Source organism: Papio anubis, chromosome 12, assembly GCF_008728515.1.
Source record: "Papio anubis isolate 15944 chromosome 12, Panubis1.0, whole genome shotgun sequence".
NCBI classification, from domain to species: domain Eukaryota; kingdom Metazoa; phylum Chordata; class Mammalia; order Primates; family Cercopithecidae; genus Papio; species Papio anubis.
The window spans coordinates 64,935,831-64,957,110 of record NC_044987.1 but is presented as its reverse complement, the minus strand read 5'-3'; the positions used below and the strand labels follow the sequence as shown (position 1 = coordinate 64,957,110).

The following is a 21,280-nucleotide window of genomic DNA, read 5'->3' as shown; positions in this document are numbered from 1 at the left end:
GTCCTTTGTAGCCAGCTTTTCTCAGCACCATCTACCTCTCCGCTCCCCATCCTCCATCTCCTAGGGGGTGACGTGGTACTTTGGTAGGTAGCAGGCAAGCAGCATCCCCCTAGTTAGCAACCAAATATCTCTTCAGACATTTCCAAATGTGCCCTCTAGTGCAAATCCTCCATTCTGCCTTCGAGAATCACTGGATTAAGAGCATTACCTTCTGTCCAGAGGCTCTAAAGGACTGCACAGTTCATTTCACCTGGACGCTCCTTCCACTTTTCTCCTCCTGACAGCCCCAAAAATTTCACTTTCATTTCTCAGGCAGTTCCTCCTCAGGAGGGAGGGACTTCTTCACACAGAGGAACCTCATTTGTTGAATGAATCCTGACCACACCCACCCTGGCTTTTCTTCACCTCTTCAACCAGGAGCCGAGATTTCTGTTGGTCTGAAGGTGTGTGGGAAGGTTTGTCGGGGGTAGAAGGTATGAGACTCAAGGGAGAAAAAGCCTCACCAGTTAGCATGATTTCACTTATGGCTCCATGCCCTGCTCTGTCGGGAGCAAAGGCTGAAATGCAGGCTTCCTGCTTTGAGTGCACCGATATAAGCTTCAGAGCCCAGGAGGGACAGCCCTGCAGCAGTGCTGCAGGCAGAAGGCCGCCTTAGTTTTCTCTCTGGAGTGTCTTTTTTTTCCAGGGCTGAATCCAGTTCCATTGCCTTCCCATTGTATACACTTGATTTTCTCACCCTCAAATGAAACTGAATTCTCTCTCTCTCTTTCTCTCTCTCTCTCTCTTAAAGAGATGAACAATAGAAGATTCTATTTTCTCACCCTCCCTCCTCAAAAAGAGTGCTGGTGAGGAGGTCTCTGTTTTTCAAGTGTGTGCAGGGCTTAGCTCCTAGTATGCAGCATCAGATAGAATGGAGCCATGGGGGCATGGCCAGGGGGAATATTGAAGCGGGTTCTTTCGCTGCCCTCCTGGCAACCACTAAGCGGCTTTCTGAGGCCATCCTCATGTATTCTTAGTCCTTGGCCTGCCTGACTATAGCAGGTTGAGTGATCTGACTGCTGCACACCGCTCTGTTCCCTCTTATCCTGTGTCTTTCTGCAGGTCATCTCAGGGCTCTCCTTGCGCATCCCTGAACATACTGTTTACTTTTACTTCAGTAACCCATGTGCCACCAGCATCTTCACCTGTCTCAGAACTTGTTCCTCATCATTCTTCCTCTTAGACACACCTTCGCATTGATTTATAACCTCAATTTCTTATTGCTTTTCTTTGCTCACAACTACTTAGCAGAAGTTGTTTATTGTGGGCTCAGAAGGAGCCCACAGATTTAATCTTCTTGTTAAGAATTTGACATACAGTATGTCCTATCTTATGCTCACTTGCAAGCAATTTGCACCTTGATTGATATGTTACAGATATTCCGACACATGCCATTCTGGCCTCTGCTGTCACCCCTCAGAGTTCACTGAAACTGCCATCCTCCTGGGGAGAATCCATGTCTGCCTACATACTGACTGTCTCCCAGAGGTGTCTAGTCAGGCACGAGGCCCAATATATGGGATAATATTGATTATAAAGCAGGCTGCTGATGTAAAAATGTGCAATTAGCATCCATTCAGCATTCAGAAAATATGAAATATACGTGGAAGCCTACATTCTAATTAGACAGCAATCATAGACCATATCAATGAATGATAGAGTACACAAGAAGATAACTAATACTATGGAGTAACATCTTTAAGAAGTTAAATTAGGATAAGGACTCTGTAAAGACCTCATAAAGGCCTTGCAACTTTAAATAGTTTTTATGAAAGTTTTAAATAGTTTTCATTGTAAGAAGAACACTTTTGAATAGAATCTTAAGAATGTGAGGAAAGTATAGTCTTTAATGGTTTTTCCCTGCGCTTAAAAGGAGAACAGTGTGGATACGGAAGGTTGAGATGGGAGTGTGCAGGGAGAGGAATAAAAGGTGAGCTCTGGCCAGAAGTGGTGGCTCATGCTTGTAATCCCAGCACTTTGGGAGGACAAGGCGGGAGGATCACCAGAGATCAGGAGTTCAAGACCAGCCTGCCCAATGTGGTGAAACCCTTTCTCTACTAAAAAAATGCAAAAATTAGCTGGGCATGGTGTGGATGTCTGTAGTCCCAGCTACTTGGGAGGCTGAGGCAGGAGAATCGCTTGAAGCCGGGAGGTGGAGGTTGCCAAGATCTTGCCATTGCGCTCCAGTCTTCCAGCCTGGGGGACAAGAGTGAGATTTTCTCAAAAAAAAAAAAAAAAAAGGTGAGCTCTGAAGATTGAGGCAGTGGGAAGGGATGTGTGATGCGGACCTAACTGGACCATTATGAAGTCTGGCCTCACTCTGGATGGAATGGGTGTGAACAGAAGAGTGACATGATTGACATCTGCTTTAAGGTGATCACTCTATCTACTGATGTAAGAACAAAGATGAGAGCAGAGTGAAGAAGGGCAATCATGGCTGGGCACAGTAGCTCATGCCTATAATCCTAGCACTGTGGGAGGCCAAGGCAGGTGGATCACTTGAGGTGGATCATGAGTTTGAGACCACCCTGGCCAAGATGGTGAAACTCTGTCTCTACTAAAAATACAAAAATTAGCCAGGCGTGGTAGCAGGCACCTGTAATCCCAGCTACTTGGGAGGCTGAGGCAAGAGAATCACTTGAACCCGGCAGGCAGAGGTTGCAGTGAGCCGAGATCACGCCACCACACTACAACCTGGCTAACAAGAGCGAACCTCTATCTCAAAAAAAAAAAGGAAGGGCAATGATAGTATCAGCAAGACTAGTTGAAGAACAATTTCCTGAATTTAGGTGGTTTCTTCCGGAGTGGTGGCAGTTGAGGTGGTTGGAACTAATTTGAAAAAAAAAAAACTCTTTCAGCATATTCTCACGAAGTAACAGACAGAAAAAGACAAGATTAGGGGTTGCTTAATGAAAATGATTCTATGTTAAAAAAAAAAAAAAAAACTTTTGGGAAATATATTGACCAGAACACTACAGCTCTTGGGGAGAGAGTCACTAATGTGGTATAGATTGAGACCTGGACTCTAAGGAGTAGCTGAAGCAAGAACTCAGTCCATAGAGGAATGGGAAGGAGATGTTACGATGTTTCTGAACTCTCCAGGCCTCTGGATGTCAAAACAGGCTCTACTTTCCTTATTGGCAGTTTCTGACCAAGGAACCAGAAGAAATGTCTAGGATATTGTCTAGAAACTTCAAAAGACATCCTCCCCTAAAAGTCACTCTTAGACACACTCTAATTTTACTATCTACCTGCAAAGAGACTTAAAATTTGCATTATCATATCCAGATGTTAGGAGTCCAGATGTTAGGAGAAGACTCAAAAGAAGGGTACAATCACCTGGCAGCTATGGTAACCAGGTAACCTGGGAGTTCTGTCAGGCCCATGGCACTCATGTTCCCTTCTCTACCTCCCTGACTGCTGCTGGGCTTGAGCCACATTGGGAAGTGGTGGGGTCATTTCTCACACGTGGGACCCTGGTCCTCTGCACTTTTCTCATTCTTTTGTCATTATGGTGGCAGCAGCTTTGGCATCAACATGTAGCCTCACTGTGAACATGAAGTCACAGCCCGTGGCAGAATGCATGTTCTACTGCTTCCTCTCCTGGAGTCCCCCAGTATTTCTAACTATTAGTTGGATACTGATTGGAATAAAAGATAACAAAGAACCCCACATCTGTGGTTGGCTCATAGCTTTAGCCATAAACAGGGGTGAATATTATCATATCATGTAAACTCCTGGTCTTACTAGTCATCAGATCCTGGTCTGACCAATGGTCATTGCAGCCAGGGGCTACCAGTATATCTCTTTTGTATGATTTTTAGTATCTGTACCATTGGCCGGATGACATTTGCCAGCCTACTTTCAACCTTTTTTCCTCCTTAAGGTCTTTTGATGGATGATTAGAGGAATAGACAGGTCTCGAGGCCTAGATTTATCTTCATACAGCTTTTTATCGTACCCCATCCTTTTGCCAAGCATAGGAAAGATTCCTAGGTTGTCACACATCACAGATCTTTCTTTCACTATCAAACCTGTTCAATTCTATTAGTTTTTTAGCACTGTTGTAACCAATTATCACAAACTAGATGACTTAAAACAATAGGAATCTATATCACAGCTCAGGAGTCCAGAAGTCCAAAAGCAAGATGGTGGCAAACTTGATTTTTTTCAGAAGGCTCTATGTGAAAATGGGTTCTATTCCTCTCCCCTAGCTTCTGGGGGTTTCTAGCAAACCTTGGCATTCTTTGGCTTATATCTGTGCTACTTCCGTCTCTGTCTCTATTGTCACATGGCTTTCTTTCCCGTGTGTTTGTATGTCCTCTCCTCTTATAAAAACACAGGTCAAGGCCGGGTGCAGTGGCTCACACCTATAATCCCAGCACTTTGGGAGGCTGAGGCAGGTGGATCACCTGAGGTCAGGAGATCGAGACCAGCCTGGCCAACATGGTGAAACCCCATCTCTACTAAAAATATAAAAATTAGCTGGGCTTGGTGGCATATGCCTGTAATCCCAGCTACTCAGGAGACTGAGGCAGGAGAATCGCTTGAACCTGGGAGGCGGGGGTTGCAGTGAGCTGAAATCGCGCCATTGTACTCCAGCCTGGGCGACAGAGCGAAACTCCATCTCAAAAAAAGAAAAAAACACAGATCTTTAAATTTAGGGCTTGTCTTTATCCAGTATGACCTCATCTTAACTTGATTACACCTGCAAAGATGTAGTTTTCAATTAAGGTCATATTCATACAAGCAAATATATTTTTGTGGAGGGTATAATACTCTCTACTAGAACAAGTATCAAAATGTTACTTACTGCCTACTGAGAGCCACCCTTTTTCCCTTTGCCTCACAGTTTCTTGTCTAAACTGACCTCAGGTTCTGAGAATTGGCATTGTATCATCATGCCACTACTCTGTGGTGCACCCTCTGGCTGACCACAAGCAATAATTGCAGGTTTCTTTTGCCATTTGCACTCATGCAGCTTAACTCCGCAGGGGGAATACAGGACAGGAGATATAGCATGCAGGCAGGGCTGCTTCAGGTAAGCTCTTAGTGAGGATTTTTTTTTTTTTTTTTGTAATACAGAGTCTCGCTCTGTTGCCCAGACTAGAGTGCAGTGGCGCCATCTCGGCTCACTGCAAGTTCTGCCTCCCCTGTTCACGCCATTCTCCTGTCTCAGCCTCCCGAGTAGCTGGGACTACAGGCGCCCACCACCATGCCTGGCTAATTTTTGTATTTTTAGTAGAGACGGGGTTTCACCTTGTTAGCCGGGATGGTCTCGATCTCCTGACCTCGTGATCTGCCAGCCTCAGCCTCCCAAGGTGCTGGGATTACAGGTGTGAGCCACCGCGCCCGGCCTCAGTGAGGATTCTTATGTTGGTACAAGACCACGTGGATGTGTGTGAAACTAACGTAGCTTAGGTAAATCTTACATCAACAGACTGATTCCCTTGTAAAGACCATGAACATAGCTTCCAGGGCCCTACAGAGAATATTTTGTTACAAGAGTCTCAGCCCTCTTACAGAAGATGAGGTCTGTGCTTACCAAAAAAATAAAAATGAAATAATATACCAGGGGATGGTGATGGGGATGTCTTTTTTATAGGAAGGAAGGACTTTAAGCCTAATGATATCCCTTTTTTCCCCCACATGTCTAGTCTGACTTCCAATCTTATTTCCTTTACCTCACCCTATTTCCCACCCTCATCTGCTTCTCTCTATTTCTTCTGTTAACTTGTCCTGCATCCTCCCATCCCTGCCCTCACCTCCTATTCATTGGAAAGAGACTGTCACTTTTACTTCATTTAGGAAGTGTCACATATCCAGGTTCTTCTAGGCTCATGTGATGCCAAGGCCTAGGGCTTTTTGCATACCAACCACACATTTAAAAACTTTCGAAGATGTTATGATGCTACATCCTCCATGAACGGGGCATTCACTTACATAACTCCTTCTACCTAAAATATTTGTTTTCTTTCTCATTCTGTGTTCCTTTCTCTTTATTCAGCTTTCATTAAACTCTTGCTTATCCAGCAAGATATCTTGGATTGTTCTCTACTTAGCAAATTATTTGTTTTCTAAAAACCTATACCTCTCTATGATGGTGTTTTTTACACCTTTATAGGTGTAATTTTTACTATTTTACACTTTATGAATGATTATATAATTAGCTTCTATCTTATTTAGGTGACTATTTACTTTATTCTGGCTAATACCATCTGTTCATACTCAACTTTGAATTTTAATCCATTTCCTAGATTTTAATCATGGAAGATAATATGTCTTCAGTGAGAATTTCCAAAATAAACACAGGAATAATTGGCATTCAATGAGTGGATGTGGATTAACACAGACAGAACTTCATTGCTCCTAAATGTAGTCTCCCGTTATATATTGGGACATCTCTCCCATGACCAACAGCCATCTCCTTGGTATTTCTATTCCTCAATGATCTGACATTGGTATGAATCTGTGATCTATGTGTAATTCAGCTGGTTACACCCCCTGCCCCAACAAATACACACCTTTTGGTTCCTATCAACCTCTATAACATCCTTCATGCCAAGATGAAATCCTACCATCTACAAACACAAGACCCCCTAGAAATTCCCAGCTTATGTGGTTTCCTCCATTTCTACACTCTCATAACACTGGATCCCAATCTACTTCTTTCAGGCTTTACCTCTGCTTTTCTTTGTTTAAATAAGTGGAGTAGCATGGAGACCTCCGAAAGAGAACTCTGAGGATATTATGTTCACTCCAATTCTACCTATTGAATTGGATGATCTTTGTAAGTCATTTAATTTTATTTATTCATCTGAAGAAAGGGAGTACTCTTACTTCTTAAGAATTTTTGAAGGAGGAACAAATAGGCCAAAGTGATTTTTAAATTGTAACTGGTAATGAAATCTCCATATTGTGGTCATTGCTGTTTCTGTGAGTATCTCTGGAAAGTGTGTGAGGGCATGGGAGGATTTTGTGTGGGTGGATGTGTTAGAAGGTGAGCACTTCTTCACTGGAAACCACATCTGGGGTTCCAAAGTTCAGCTATTGAAGAATTTCCAAATAATGGGAAAGAAAAATGAAACACTGATAAAGTTTTAGTCGTCTATGGAGAGACAGGGATTTATATATATATATATTTATCAAACATTGTGCTTCTCTATGTTCTAAACACTGAGGCTATAGCAGTAAAAAAACAGAAGTGCCTAATCTATGTGTAGATTATATTTTAGAAAGAAGACGTAGACATTTTAAAATAGATAGTGATAATAAGAGAAAGATGGCAAATGTACATTGAATGATGAGTTTGTGGTTGTGCTGTAGTTAAGTTTGTCTTATCAGGCCCTTCTGTGAAGGGACATGTAAGGAGAAAGTTGAAAAATGTATAAACGAAAGTTATGCAAATAGCAACAGGAGGGTAATTCTAGGCTGAGTAATGAACAAGTGCAAAAGCCTTGAGGCATTAACAGCTTGCCCAGACCACTTTCAGCCATTTTTGGTTTCTCTTCCTCATCTTTGTTCTTTGATGTTGCAGTCTTGGCCAGTCTTTGATGTGTGCGCAATTAGAATGCATTTTATTTGTACCATTCTTATACCATCCTTTCAATCTTCTCGGCCATCCAGGGGTCTTTAACCAGAAGAGAGAGGAAAGCCTCAGGAGTTAGGACCAGAAGAAGCCAGGAAAGCAGTGCAATGGCTTCAAAAATCTTGCTTAATGTGCAAGAGGAGGTCACTTGTCCCATCTGCCTGGAGCTGTTGACAGAACCCTTGAGTCTAGGCTGTGGCCACAGCCTCTGCCGAGCCTGCATCACTGTGAGCAACAAGGAGGCAGTGACCAGCCCAGGAGGAAAAAGCAGCTGTCCTGTGTGTGGTACCAGTTACTCATTTGAAAACCTACAAACTAATCGGCATCTGACCAACATAGTGGAGAGACTCAAGGAGGTCAAGTTGAGCTCAGACAATGGGAAGAAGAGAGATCTCTGTGATCATCATGGAGAGAAACTCCTACTCTTCTGTAAGGAGGACAGGAAAGTCATTTGCTGGCTTTGTGAGCGGTCTCAGGAGCACCGTGGTCACCACACAGTCCTCACGGAGGAATTATTCAAGGAATGTCAGGTAGGGCCCTAGATGGAGGGAGTTGGGGCAGAAGATGGTAGTTGGTGGAAAGTCTCACCCTTTCATCCTTTTTTTTTTTTTTTTTTTTTTGAGAAAAAAAAGTCACCTGTCACCCAGGCTGGAGTGCAGTGGTGTGATCTCTACTCACTGCAACCTCCGCCCTCCGAGTTCAAGCGATTCTTCTGCCTCAGCCTCCCGAGCAGTTAGGATTATAGGCACCTGCCACCGCGCCCAGCTATTTTTTTGTTTGCTTGTTTGTTTGTTTGTTTGTTGTTTTTTTTTTTTAGTAGAGACGGAGTTTCACCATCTTGGCCAGGCTGGTCTTAAACTCCTAATCTCACAATCCACCCACTTCGGCCTCCCAAAGTGCTGGGATTACAGGCGTAAGCCACCGCCCCCAGCCTTTTTTTTTTTTTTTTTTTGTGAGCAATAAAGGTTTTTAATCACCTGGGTGCAGGCGGACTAAGTCAGAAAAAGGAGCCAGCCCTTTTCATCCTTCTTTACCCCTTGTGGAACCATAATTCTGAGTCCCTTGATCATCTCCCTGTATATCTTTCACCCTGTGCTCAGCTTCCAATGCCTGGGGTACATTCCTATGAATTCCTTTCATTTACATAACAGATGATCCTAGAGTACAGTCTCTTAGCCTAGAGTGAGAGATTTTTGTTTTGTTTTTTGCTTTTTCATTGTATAGGTGATAAGTTCCTTCCCAAAGTTAGCTCTCTTGCTTCTCTAAGCAGGATAATTGCTCAGGGACATTGTGGATTGAACGAGGAAAGAGCATTGATAAGAGGAAAGGACTTCCCTTTCTGCAGGGTAAATACTTACTCTAAGGAAAGAGAGAATCAGGCTACTCCTCTTGAGGGGTATTGATTTTCATCACAATGAATAAACGATACATTCGTCTCCTCAAATTTTTCCCCGTGTCATAGATTCTAATCACCAGCTTCACAGTTTCTGTAAATTGATTTTTTTCTGGCATCAACTTGATTTTTTCTCTGTTGTCTTCTATCCAGATACTGAGAAAGCTTATAGCTTGACTCTAGTGTGATTCCCTTCTCCTAGGGGAAACTCCAGGCAGTCCTCAAGAGGCTGAAGAAGGAGGAACAGGAAGCTGAGAAGCTAGAAGCTGACATCAGAGAAGAGAAAACTTCCTGGAAGGCAAGAGGAGACTCTGAAGGATTTCTGAGACAGGAATCTTGACAGGACCTTAATCCGAGGAGGCCTCATCCTTTTATTCCTTGACATTGCATGAGTCCTGAAGCCATTTGATTAGTTCTCTTCTCTGTCCTGTCCCTGTTGGGGGTGGAGGCTAGAAAGTGGACATGTTACAATTACACACACATACTGGAACTAAGCACAAAGATGGACTCTATGATGAGGAAGGCTAGCAAATACTGTGTTCCATTGCTCTTTTCCTATGAGGCTCTACTACTTCTGGTGAAAGACACTATATAAAGGACTACAGTTTTCCTCAAGATTCAAATTAGGAGTGTGGTAAGGCAGGCAGTCATGAATATCCAGGAAAGTGGTCTAGAAGCTAAGCCTTATGTTTTACATTTTGTCTGAGGGTTAGCCTAGATAAGACAGTTTGAGGTCATTGTTTTGGCAAGTACTGAAAGGAAAATAGTAGGAAAAAATAGCTTCCCTCTAAGTCCCTCTATTGCTTCTACTCCTTGCTGATTTGAACTCCCTGAAAAAAAAAACTATATATAGATAATATAGGTCTATATATATACAGATAATATAAATACACACACACGTGTGTGTGTGTGTGTGTGTGTGTGTGTATTTCCCTACTGCCTCCTAATCCCTTGCACAATAGGCCCTTAGCCTGACAAACTTATTACATCTCTCTCTTGTCCATCCTTGCAGTATCAGGTACAAACTGAGAGACAAAGGATACAAACAGAATTTGATCAGCTTAGAAGCATCCTAAATAGTGAGGAGCAGAGAGAGCTGCAAAGATTGGAAGAAGAGGAAAAGAAGAGGCTGGATAAGTTTGCAGAGGCTGAGGATGAGCTAGTTCAGCAGAAGCAGTTGGTGAGAGAGCTAATCTCAGATGTGGAGTGTCGGAGTCAGTGGTCAGCAATGGAGCTGCTACAGGTAAGAAGGTTCACTCAATCTGAGATTCTGGGAACACAGTTCCCTTCTGTGTCCTTGCGTTCTCATGCTGGTGGTGACACTAAGGGGTTTCTTTGGCCTTGCAGTGCTGCCTTGTCATCCATTCTAGATGTCATGGACATGAATGACATTTTTGTTAATTTATGAAGTAAGGGAATACATTTTACCTTGCAGAGAAGATCCATGATATCTAGTTATAGTCTCTAGGCCCCTGTTATATGGGATCTAGTGTCAGGCATTCACCAGACTTCTCTTTACTCGGATTAGTCACAGGTAAACACATGGATTTTCAGGTTTAAGAGCATACACATTTAAGAAATGTGTTCTATTTAAGTTTAAAATATGCTTTTTTTTTCCCCATGAGTCACTGTTCTTTAATTTCTCTCAGAAGTTAGACAGTTTTAAGGGTATAAGAAGTACATATATTTTGAAAAATTTATCCCTAAGAATTTTACATTTGTTGACAGTATTCTAAGTTGTACTTTTTTTTTTTAAATTTATTTATTATTATTATACTTTAAGTTCTAGGGTACATGTGCATAACGTGCAGGTTTGTTACATATGTATACTTGTGCCATGTTGGTGTGCTGCACCCATCAACTCGTCAGCACCCATCAACTCGTCATTTACATCAGGTATAACTCCCAATGCAATCCCTCCCCTCTCCCTCCCCCCTCCCCTTGTAAATGTTCCCTGTTAATTTTTTTTTTTTTTTTTTTTTGAGGCGGAGTCTTGCTCTGTTGCCCAGGCTGGAGTGCAGTAGCACGATCTCGACTCACTGCAAGCTCCGCCTCTCGGGTTCACGCCATTTTCCTGCCTAGCCTCCCAAGTAGGTGGGACTACAAGTGCCCGCCACCATGCCTGGTTAACTTTTTTTGTATTTTTAGTAGAGATGGGGTTTCACCGTGCTAGCCAGTATGGTCTTGATCTCCTGACCTCATGATCCGCCCACCTCGGCCTCCCAAAGTGCTGGGATTACAGGCCTGAGCCACCGCGCCCAGCCCCCTGTCAATTTTTTTAAAACATAAAGTGATAGAATATTGAGCCTTTTGGGGAGATAGATGGACAAATATATAGACAGACAGTGCTTTCCTTTCTTTGCTGAATTTCCAAATATTTCCTTTTTAAGATTTGGATCGAAGCAGGAGAGTAACTGATTTTCATTTGTTGAATTGCTTCCTTTGTCTCTGGTGCTTATATCCCAGCTTTTTAAAAATTCCTTTCTCCTTTTGCCTTCTTTTCTTGTTTAAATTTAAGATTACTCTGGAACAGAAGTTCCTAAACATATTTTACACTCATTAGTATGGCTATAATAAAAAAAAGATGGACAATACCAAGTGTTGGGGAAGATGTGAAGAAATTGAAACCTTCTTGAATTGCTAGTAGAGATGTACAATAGTAAAGCTACTTAGAAAAACTGCTTGGCAGTTGCTCAGAAACGTAAAGAGAGTTCTCATGTGGCCTAGCCATTCCATTCCTACCTATATACCTAGAAGAACTGAATACATATATCTGTGCATAAACTTATATATGAAAGTTCACAGCAGTATTGTTCAAAAATAAAAACAACTCAAATCTCCTTAACTGATGAATGAATAAGCAAAATGTGTTATATCCAAACAATGTAATATTGTTTAGCTATGAAAAATAATGAATTAATAATACATGCTATGACATGGATGCACCTTGAAAACATTATAAATGAAAGAAGGCAAGCACAAAGTTCTTTTTTGTATGATTCAATTTATATGAATTATACTTACAGACGTAAGTAGCAAATCCATAATATAGAAATGAGATTAGTGGTTGCCAGGGCTCTGGGGAAGAATTAATAGGAAGTAATTGCTAATTAGTGTACAATTTCTATTTGTAGAGATGAAAATGATCTGGATTAACTGTGAAACGATGGTTGCACTACATTGTGAATATATTAAAACCTGTTAAATTGTGCACTGTAAAGGGCAAATCTTATGGTATTTGAACTACATCTCAGTAAAAACAAAAGCAAAAAGGTTCTGTAGGCCCTTTTTTACGGTTCTTCCTTAAGCTCTTCACAACCCTTTGAATTGCCACCTTCACAAAAGAACACTGTGTTTATGTCATTTGTCCACGCATTTGTCCTATTTAAGTCAGTCTTAGTTGCTATTTAGTCACTTGGAATTTAAAAATTATTGGTAGATCAAAAACTATAAATGCTGTGGGATTAACATTTCACATCTAGATGTTAGCTTCAAAGAATGGCAAATGGAAAACTAAGGAACTTATTCTTTTATCTGAGTAGGGACTTTGGCTATTCCTCTCAATATGTTAAGATGTATGCTGTTGTATTTGTGGTATTTCCCCTCCACAGTCCTGTCTCCTGAGAGTTGCTGTAACAGCTTTCTTTCTATATGGATTCTTATGACAGTGACTGGGATGGATGGTGTTATCATATATCCATTGTTTGTTTCCTGGAGGGACTGATGTTCTTTTTTTTTTTTTTTTTTTTTTTTTTTTGAGACGGAGTCTCGCTTTGTCGCCCAGGCTGGAGTGCAGTGGCGCGATCTCGGCTCACTGCAAGCTCCGCCTCCTGGGTTCACGCCATTCTCCTGCCTCAGCCTCCTGAGTAGCTGGGACTACAGGCGCCCGCCACCGCGCCTGGCTAATTTTTTGTATTTTTAGTAGAGACAGGGTTTCACCGTGGTCTCGATCTCCTGACCTTGTGATCCGCCCGCCTCGGCCTCCCAAAGTGCTGGGATTACAGGCGTGAGCCACCGCGCCCGGCCGGGACTGATGTTCTTTGCATAAGAGCTACATTCAACACTTACTGCCGAAGAATGATCTAGACAGAAAGATGCTAAACTTGAAAATTGATGCAAAAGTTAGATGAGATTTTAGGTTATTTCCCTTATAAAAGAGATACTTTGATTTTTAATGCTTTATGTAATAGTTTTATTATATTTGACCATTTTTATTTTTGAAAGAATGGAATGGTAGGTAGCTAAATGAGGGAATGAAGATGGCAGTTATTATTATTTTTAAAACTTTTTTTCAGATTTTTTAAAATTTTAGATTCAGGAGCACATGTACAGGTTTCTTATCAGGGTCTATTGCACAATGCTAGGGTTTGGGCTTCATGGTACTCATTATTTTTGTCTTGTCAATATCCATTCCCCGTTTTTCTGGTAACAACACCTGGAATTACTCTTGAAAGAAAGACTAGCATGTCTATTTCTATGCTTGTACTTGTTTAGACCTGAGAAAATCAGCACTATCGAGGATGAATGAGTTAATTATGTGTAAATCAGTGTATCCAACCCTTACGTCCCTACCAGCCACACTGTGATAATTTATTATTATTATTTTTTATTTTTATTTTTTTTTGAGACGGAGTCTTGCTTTGTCGCCCAGGCTGGAGTGCAGTGGCGCGATCTCTGCTCACTGCAAGCTCCGCCTCCCGGGTTCACGCCATTCTCCTGCCTCAGCCTCCCGAGTAGCTGGGACTACAGGCGCCCGCCAGCTCGCCCGGCTAATTTTTTGTATTTTTAGTAGAGATGGGGTTTCACCGTGTTAGCCAGGATGGTCTTGATCTCCTGACCTCGTGATCCGCCTGCCTCGGCCTCCCAAAGTACTGGGATTACAGGCGTGAGCCACCGCGCCCGGCCACTGTGGTTATTTTAAGTTGGGCATCTGACCCAATCCTGAATGCTTGTGGGTGACAAAATTGTACTATCATTACAGTGAAGAGAAGTTGTCCTTTGTAGCAGAAAATAATACCAGTGAAGATAATTCAAATAAAAAGATTCAAGTTGCTATCAATTAAAATCTGAGAATACAGTCAAAATATAGGGAAGAAATGAGAATTAATAGGCACAGAGAGGCCAGAATTTTGACAGAGGTTTGAGCTTCCAGAGCCATCTGTGACTAAAGTAATACCTGTCTGGCCACAACCCTTACTTTCTTTCCAGTTAAGGCAATTTTAGTTGTTGAACAACAAAACTATACTAATAAAGAGAGCAAACCCATTTATTTGGTTGTACAGCAGCTGGTGTCATGAAAGAGTAAGGCCAAATATATTGGTACATCTTGCTCAAAACAAAGTAACCCATAGTGGTGATGATGGGGGAATGCAGATGACTAACAGAAATTAAGGATGGACTGCCTTGATAAAATGTTTTAGTGTCTGGGACAGGGACTGAGTGAATATTGATACCATTTTGACGATAGGGCATAAGAAAGGAAACATGGTTGGTGAATAGCTTATGTTTTAGATATTCTTAGTTACTAGTGCCCGTTTTTTCTTCTTTGCGGAATGTAGTATTGTACCTGTACAGAATGAAGTCTAGCTGCTTTTTCTCATGGTCTAATAATGAGAGGCAGACAGACTTGGAAAAGAAGGGGGTTTATTTTTTCAACTGGTTACAGGGAGAAAGTTGGAGTAACTTATCAGACCAACTCAGAGTTACAAGATTTTTTTCTGGAGCTTATATACATTTTAAGCTCTATGCCTTCGTGTGGGAGTGCACCTACAAGCAGGAGTGTTTTATTCAATTTATATCTATCTTTTTTTTTTTTTTTTTTTTTTGTTGAGACTGAGTCTGGCTCTGTCGCCCAGGCTGGAGTGCGGTGGCCGGATCTCAGCTCACTGCAAGCTCCGCCTCCCGGGTTCACGCCATTCTCCTGCCTCAGCCTCCCGAGTAGCTGGGACCACAGGCGCCCGCCACTTCGCCCGGCTAGTTTTTTGTATTTTTTAGTAGAGACGGGGTTTCACCTTGTTAGCCAGGATGGTCTCGATCTCCTGACCTCGTGATCCGCCCGTCTCGGCCTCCCAAAGTGCTGGGATTACAGGCTTGAGCCACCGCGCCCGGCCTATATCTATCTTTAACTAGGGTTTGAGGTCTAGAGAGTTTTCTCTAGAATCTTGGAAAGTTTCTTAATCTTAAATGGGCCCTGGTACAAGGTGTATGTGTAAGAATGCTTTTATTATTCGATCAGACTTTAGGGTATGAGAAAACCCAGGCAGGGTCTTTAAAGGGTTTGCTTTCGCATTTCAGCCCTGGTACTCAGGCACCAGCTTTTCCAATTCTTTAATGTTTAACTTATGCATTCATCAAAATTATAGTAAAGGGATAAGGGAAACTGATTGTTCTGGTTGCTGATGGAAACCTGACCTGCCACAGTATTATAGAAACATGATTACAGATAAAAGACAATGATTAGATATGTAAAGGCTGACAAAAAACAGCACCTATATATGAGCTAAAATTAAGATGAGAGGCTGGGCGCGGTGGCTCACACCTGTAATCCCAGCACTTTGGGAGACTGAGGTGGGTGGGTCATGAGGTCAGGAGATCAAGACCATCCTGGCTAACATGGTGAAACCCCATCTGTACTAAAAATACAAAAAATTAACTGGGCGTGGTGGCATGTGCCTGTAGTCCCAGGTACTTGGGAGGCTGAGGCAGGAGAATCACTTGAACCGGGGAGGTGGAGGTTGCAGTAAGCCAAGGTTGCACTACTGCACTCCAGCCTGGGTGACAGAGTGAGACTCCATCTCAAAAAAAAAAAAAAAAAAAAAAAAGATTGGAAGAGGTTACGTTTAGGTGGTGGATACAGCAGGACTTTTCTGTCTGTACATAAAACCATGTCATCTGTAAAAAGAGATAGATTTACTACTTTCTTTCCAATATAGATGCTTTTTTAAAAATTAGTTTTTATTGGTACTTAATAAGTATATATATTTATGGGGTACATAGATTTTGGCAAAGGTGTATACAATGCATAATAATTACATCAGTCCATCAGGGTAAATGAGGTATATCCATCACCTCAAGCGTTTATCATTTCTCTGTGTTACCAACATTCAGATTATACTATTTTAATTATTTTAAATGCGTAATAAATTATTTTTGACTATAGTCACCCTGTTGTGGTATTAAATACTAAATCTTATTCTATCTAATTGCCAACATAGAGCCTTTTATTTCTTTTCTGTGACTAACTGCCCTGACTAGAACCTCCAATACCATGTTAAATAGAAGCAGTGAGAGCAGACATCCTTGTCTTTTCTGATCTTTGGGAAAAAGCATTCAGTTTTTCACCACAAAGTATGATGTTAGCTGTAGGTTTTTCATAGATGTGTTTCATCAGGCTCAGGGACCTGTCTTCTATTCCAAGTTTGTTACCATTCCTGTTTTTTTTTTTTTTTAATGAAAGTGTGCTGAATTTTGCTGAATGCTTTTTTTTTCATGTCTATTGAGATCATCATGTGGTTTTTATCCTTTATTTTATTAATATGGTATATTATATCAATTGATTTTTTTATGTTGAACCAACCTTGCATTTCTGGGATAAATTCTACTTGACCATCAGGTATAATCTTTTTGCTGGATTGCCAGATTTGATTTTCTTATATTTTTGTTGAAGAATTTTATATTTATATTCATAAGAGATATTGGCCTATGGTTTTCTTTTCTTGTGATGTCTTTGGTTCTTTTATCAGGGTTCTTTTATCAGGGTAGGATGAGCCTCATGTAGTGAATTAGGAAGTGTTCCCTGCTCTTCTATATTTTTGAAATAATTTATGAAGTTTTGATATTATTCTTAAACCTTTAGCAGAATTCTCCAGTGAAGCCATCTGGGTAAGGCCTTTTCTCTGTAGGAAGTCTTTGATTTCCAACTTAATATCTTAACATGTTTTAGGCCTATTCATATTTTCTATGTGTTCTTTAATCAATATTGATAGTTTCTGTATTTCTAGGAATTTGTCTATTTCATTTCGATTATCTAATTTGTTGGCATACAGTTGTTCATCATTTTTATAATCCTTTTAATTTCCATAAGGTCAGTAGTAATATCCCATCTTTCATTCCCGATTTTTTTTTTCTTGGTGTGTCTAGCTAAACGTTTGCCAATTTTGTTGACATTTTCATATAACTCACTTCTGATTTTTCCATTTTTTTTCTATGGTTCTTTCTTTCATTAGTCTTACGCTAGTCTTTATACACTTTGACTCATGTTTTCTCTTTTCTTTCTAGGACATGAGTGGAATCATGAAATGGTGCGTATGGGTGGCCAGGAGTGGTGCTTGTGAGTTATAAAGAAGTGTTTGTAGCTATTAGAGTTATTTGGTGGTCAACAAAAAAATCTCCCAGAGCAGTAAAATTTGGATGTAACTTTATCTTAAATTGCTGGTCCCAGATGAGTATTTGAGAATTCCATAACTACTGAGAATGGACTCGATCCTATAATAGTAAATTCAGTGATTGAAGTTCAGAGCTACAGCCAGAAAGGATATTAAGGATGAGAGCTTTTACTGTCAGACTTCTGTGACTTCACTTGTTTAATTCATCCTCTGTCCCTGCATCCAGCCCTGGATCTTTTATTTTATATGTGTTTGTCATATCACATGGAGGGCCTTGTCAAATCCTAAAATAGGGCATGGAGACGGCTCCTTTATATTTACTTTGCTTACTTAGAAATAGAAGGTACCAGATCATTATGCAAGGTTCTCTTTAGATTTCCAAAAGCAGACTCGAGCCTCAGGATGGTAGCTTTGACTCTGATGACGATAATTGATCTCTGCCTGTTCACACACTTTAGAAGCTCCTACGGAAAAGTGTAGTCCTTGTTCCTTATGTTTACCATTGCCAACCTACTTGGAAACATCAAGTTTCTTACAAACAGATAAAATTCTAACATTTTTACTTAGGTGGTCATAACTTCTCCTTTGCCAAGTGTTCATGTTTCCCAGAGAATCCGAAATCTCAAATGTGGGCCATCCCACTGGAGTTCAGGCTTTGAACTAGGGCACAGGCTCATAGGATTTCCCTACAGAGCCCCACATCACAGTCAGGATCTACAGCGCAGAATACTACATCTCTGGCCCCTCCCAGAAGACCCACTGAGATGCAGTGAGTTTTCCACATATCACTTACCATTTCTACAGGTAGCAAAGTATTTTCCTATGCATTCTTTTATCCAATTTTTTATTATTTCCATTAGAGATCAAAGGAGGGTTTAATATTTTATTTTTAAGGAAGAAACTGTACTTTCAAAAAATGAAGACCTTCCCAAGGCCACCCAGAGGATAAGAGGGAAAGTAGACACAGTCACATTTCTTCTGGATCCAGGGTCAGGCTCTCCCTTCTCCACCTCCTCAGGCTAAGGGAGAGGGATTCAAGTGCATCAGTGATGTGAAGGAGATGAAACCAGTGATGTGGGAGGGATGGACGCAGGATGAAAGATGTGGGGGTCAGACAATTTTTATCATTCCTAGGAGTGAGATCTGGAGGCTGAAAAAGCCAAAAAAGGTTTCCAAGAAACTGAAGACTGTATTCCGTGCTCCAGATCTGAGTAGGATGCTGCAAATGTTTAGAGGTGAGGAGAAGCATAGACTGTGGATGTGGGATTATTGTGGTGTCAGGTAATAAACTGTCTAGGTGGGATAACTTAAAATTGAGGACAGAGAGAGGAGGGAGGTCAGAAAAAAAACAATATTCTGTGATGAAGAGGATACATTTATATGTAAGGAAAAGTGGCTAGGTCTTTGGTTTATCTTTTAATTCACTAGCTCACAGCTTCACGGTATTCCCTTCCCCTGTCCCTACTCCAAAGAATATATAGGTATCAGTGCTTACTCCTTTGTTTCTAATCACCATCACTGAATCTTTTATTATTTCAGAACTGACAGCTGTCCGATGCTACTGGGGTAAGAAAAAGTTACCGTCTTTAAATAACTGTGTTCCATTTACCTTCCAGAAGTTTATGGTTTCAATGATATCTTCTGATCTTAGCCTCATGCATTCTTAGCACCTCCCAAAACATTTGCCTAATGCATTTCTCCAGTGTTTTACCCCTCCCACAATTTCATCAATGCAAGTTTTTCAGTCACCTCTCAAGTTCCTTCATCACAATGTCACTAGATAAACTACTCCGTATCTGTCACCTAGTCATATATATCACATAGATGATTACATTCATATATATACACATTTTTTTTTTCTTGCAGCGGATGTCACACTGAATTCAGTCAACCTAAATTTGAATCTTGTCCTTTCAGAAGATCAGAGACAAGTGATATCTGTGCCAATTTGGCCTTTTCAGTGTTATAATTATGGTGTCTTGGGATCCCAATATTTCTCCTCTGGGAAACATTACTGGGAAGTGGATGTGTCCAAGAAAACTGCCTGGATCTTGGGAGTATATTGTAGAACATATTCCCGCAATATAAAGTATGTTGTTAGAAGATGTGCAAATCATCAAAATGTTTACTCCAAATACAGACCTTTATTTGGCTACTGGGTTATAGGGTTACAGAATAAATGTAAGTATAGTGCCTTTGAGGAGTCTTTGTCCTCTGATCCTGAGGTTTTGACTCTCTCCATGGCTGTGCCTCCCTGCCGTGTTGGGGTTTTCCTAGACTATGAAGCAGGTATAGTCTCATTTTTCAATGTCACAAGCCATGGCTCCCTCATTTACAAGTTCTCTAAATGTTGCTTTTCTCAGGCTGTTTATCCATATTTCAATCCTTGGAACTGTCCAGCTCCCATGACGCTATGCCCACCAAGCTCTTGAATTTTCTCATTTCTTCACCTACAACTCTTTGTCTTGACTTATCTCCTGCAACTGACTCATCTGCAACATTCAGACCATTGCTTCCTTGTGGTTTCCCTTCTTTAGAACTTCTACTCATCTTTGAGATGTACAGTATATTTGGCTTGAGTTATGAGAGATGCTTATTTATTCATTTACTCTTTTTCATATTTTCAGAGAAAGTTACCTAATCCCTCCTAAAGACACAGTAGTATTGGTATAACATCCTTGCCTTCCCATTTGTCCGTATTTTGCTTTACCACTGATGTGAAGAGGCCCAAAGCCTGTTAGCCACCATCCATGCTACCTAGGTAGTCCATAGGAACCACCCTGATGACCACCACCACCATCAACTAAAGGTTCTTGGAGGGTATGTCAGTGTTTTGCTCAGGATATCCCAGATATATCAAGGAATTAAGGAGAGGAAAATACAAGCAATATGTGTATTCAGAGTGAAGATTTTATGTCCAGAGTATTTGAGCTCTAACCCTGTCTCTTGTTTTCTAATCATGATGAATACTTTCTCAGTTTCTTTTTCCTGAAATATAAATTGGGATTTAAGAATGTACTTAACTATTAAAATCATTGTGTAAAACTAAGTGTCTCTGAATGTAATGCACTAATTTAGTGTCTGGAACATAATAAATATTTGCTCTCATGATTACTAAAAAGTGTGAGCTGTGGTAATGTCCTGTGCAATAGTTTTGTGACCTTCAGAGGAATAGTAGTTGATTTTACTGAAGTCTCATTTTTCAAGTTCCCAGACTCCACTGTCAAGACCACTCCAATTTTAGTTTTGTTTTATAGAACTTTTTATACTGAGAGTAGGACTGTTCTTTTTCAATTGTACATATTTAAGATATATATACTATTATGTTTTGATATACAATTTCATGGTAAAGTGATTACTACAGCCAAGTAAATTAATATATCCACTATATCATATAGCTACTGTGTGTGTGTAGGGAGTGGTGGTAAGTGCATTTAAAATCTACTTTCTTAGTAAATTCCCAGTATACAATACAATGTTAACTATAATCCTTGATATAGTTGGGATTTTTGTCCTGCCCAAATCTCATGTTGAAATGTAATCCCCAATGTTGGATGTGGGGCCTGGTGGGAGGTGATTGAATCATGGAGGGCCTAGCACCCATGGTAATTAATACATTCTTGCTGTGAGTTCATGGGAGATCTGGTTATTTAAGAGTATGGCACTTCATCCTCTCTCCCTATTGTTCCCACCCCTGCCAGTGATGTTCTTGCTCCTGCTAATGTTAGAATAGAAAAGTGATCGTATTTGACAAAAAAAAATTAAGTTAGTACAACAGTAAAAAAGTGTGATAGGCTGGGCACCTTGGCTCGTGCCGGTAATCCCAGCCAGCACTTTGGGATCCCAGCCAGCACTTTGGGAGGCCGAGATGAGAGG

The 21,280-nt window shown here is 40.9% G+C and overlaps 1 protein-coding gene across 2 annotated transcripts; it reads left to right on the top strand.

The window, feature by feature from the left end:
- Positions 1–247: 247 nt before the first annotated feature.
- Positions 248–20,525, top strand: TRIM34 (tripartite motif containing 34). Of its 2 annotated transcripts, XM_009186764.3 has the most exons (8): positions 248–443; positions 7,666–8,157; positions 9,223–9,318; positions 10,033–10,263; positions 17,298–17,320; positions 18,539–18,639; positions 18,944–18,970; positions 19,271–20,525. In XM_009186764.3, exons 1-8 carry the CDS (start codon positions 369–371, stop codon positions 19,834–19,836), a joined length of 1,611 nt encoding a protein of 536 aa, XP_009185028.3. In that variant the 5' UTR covers positions 248–368; the 3' UTR covers positions 19,837–20,525.
- The last annotated feature ends 755 nt before the right edge of the window (positions 20,526–21,280 follow it).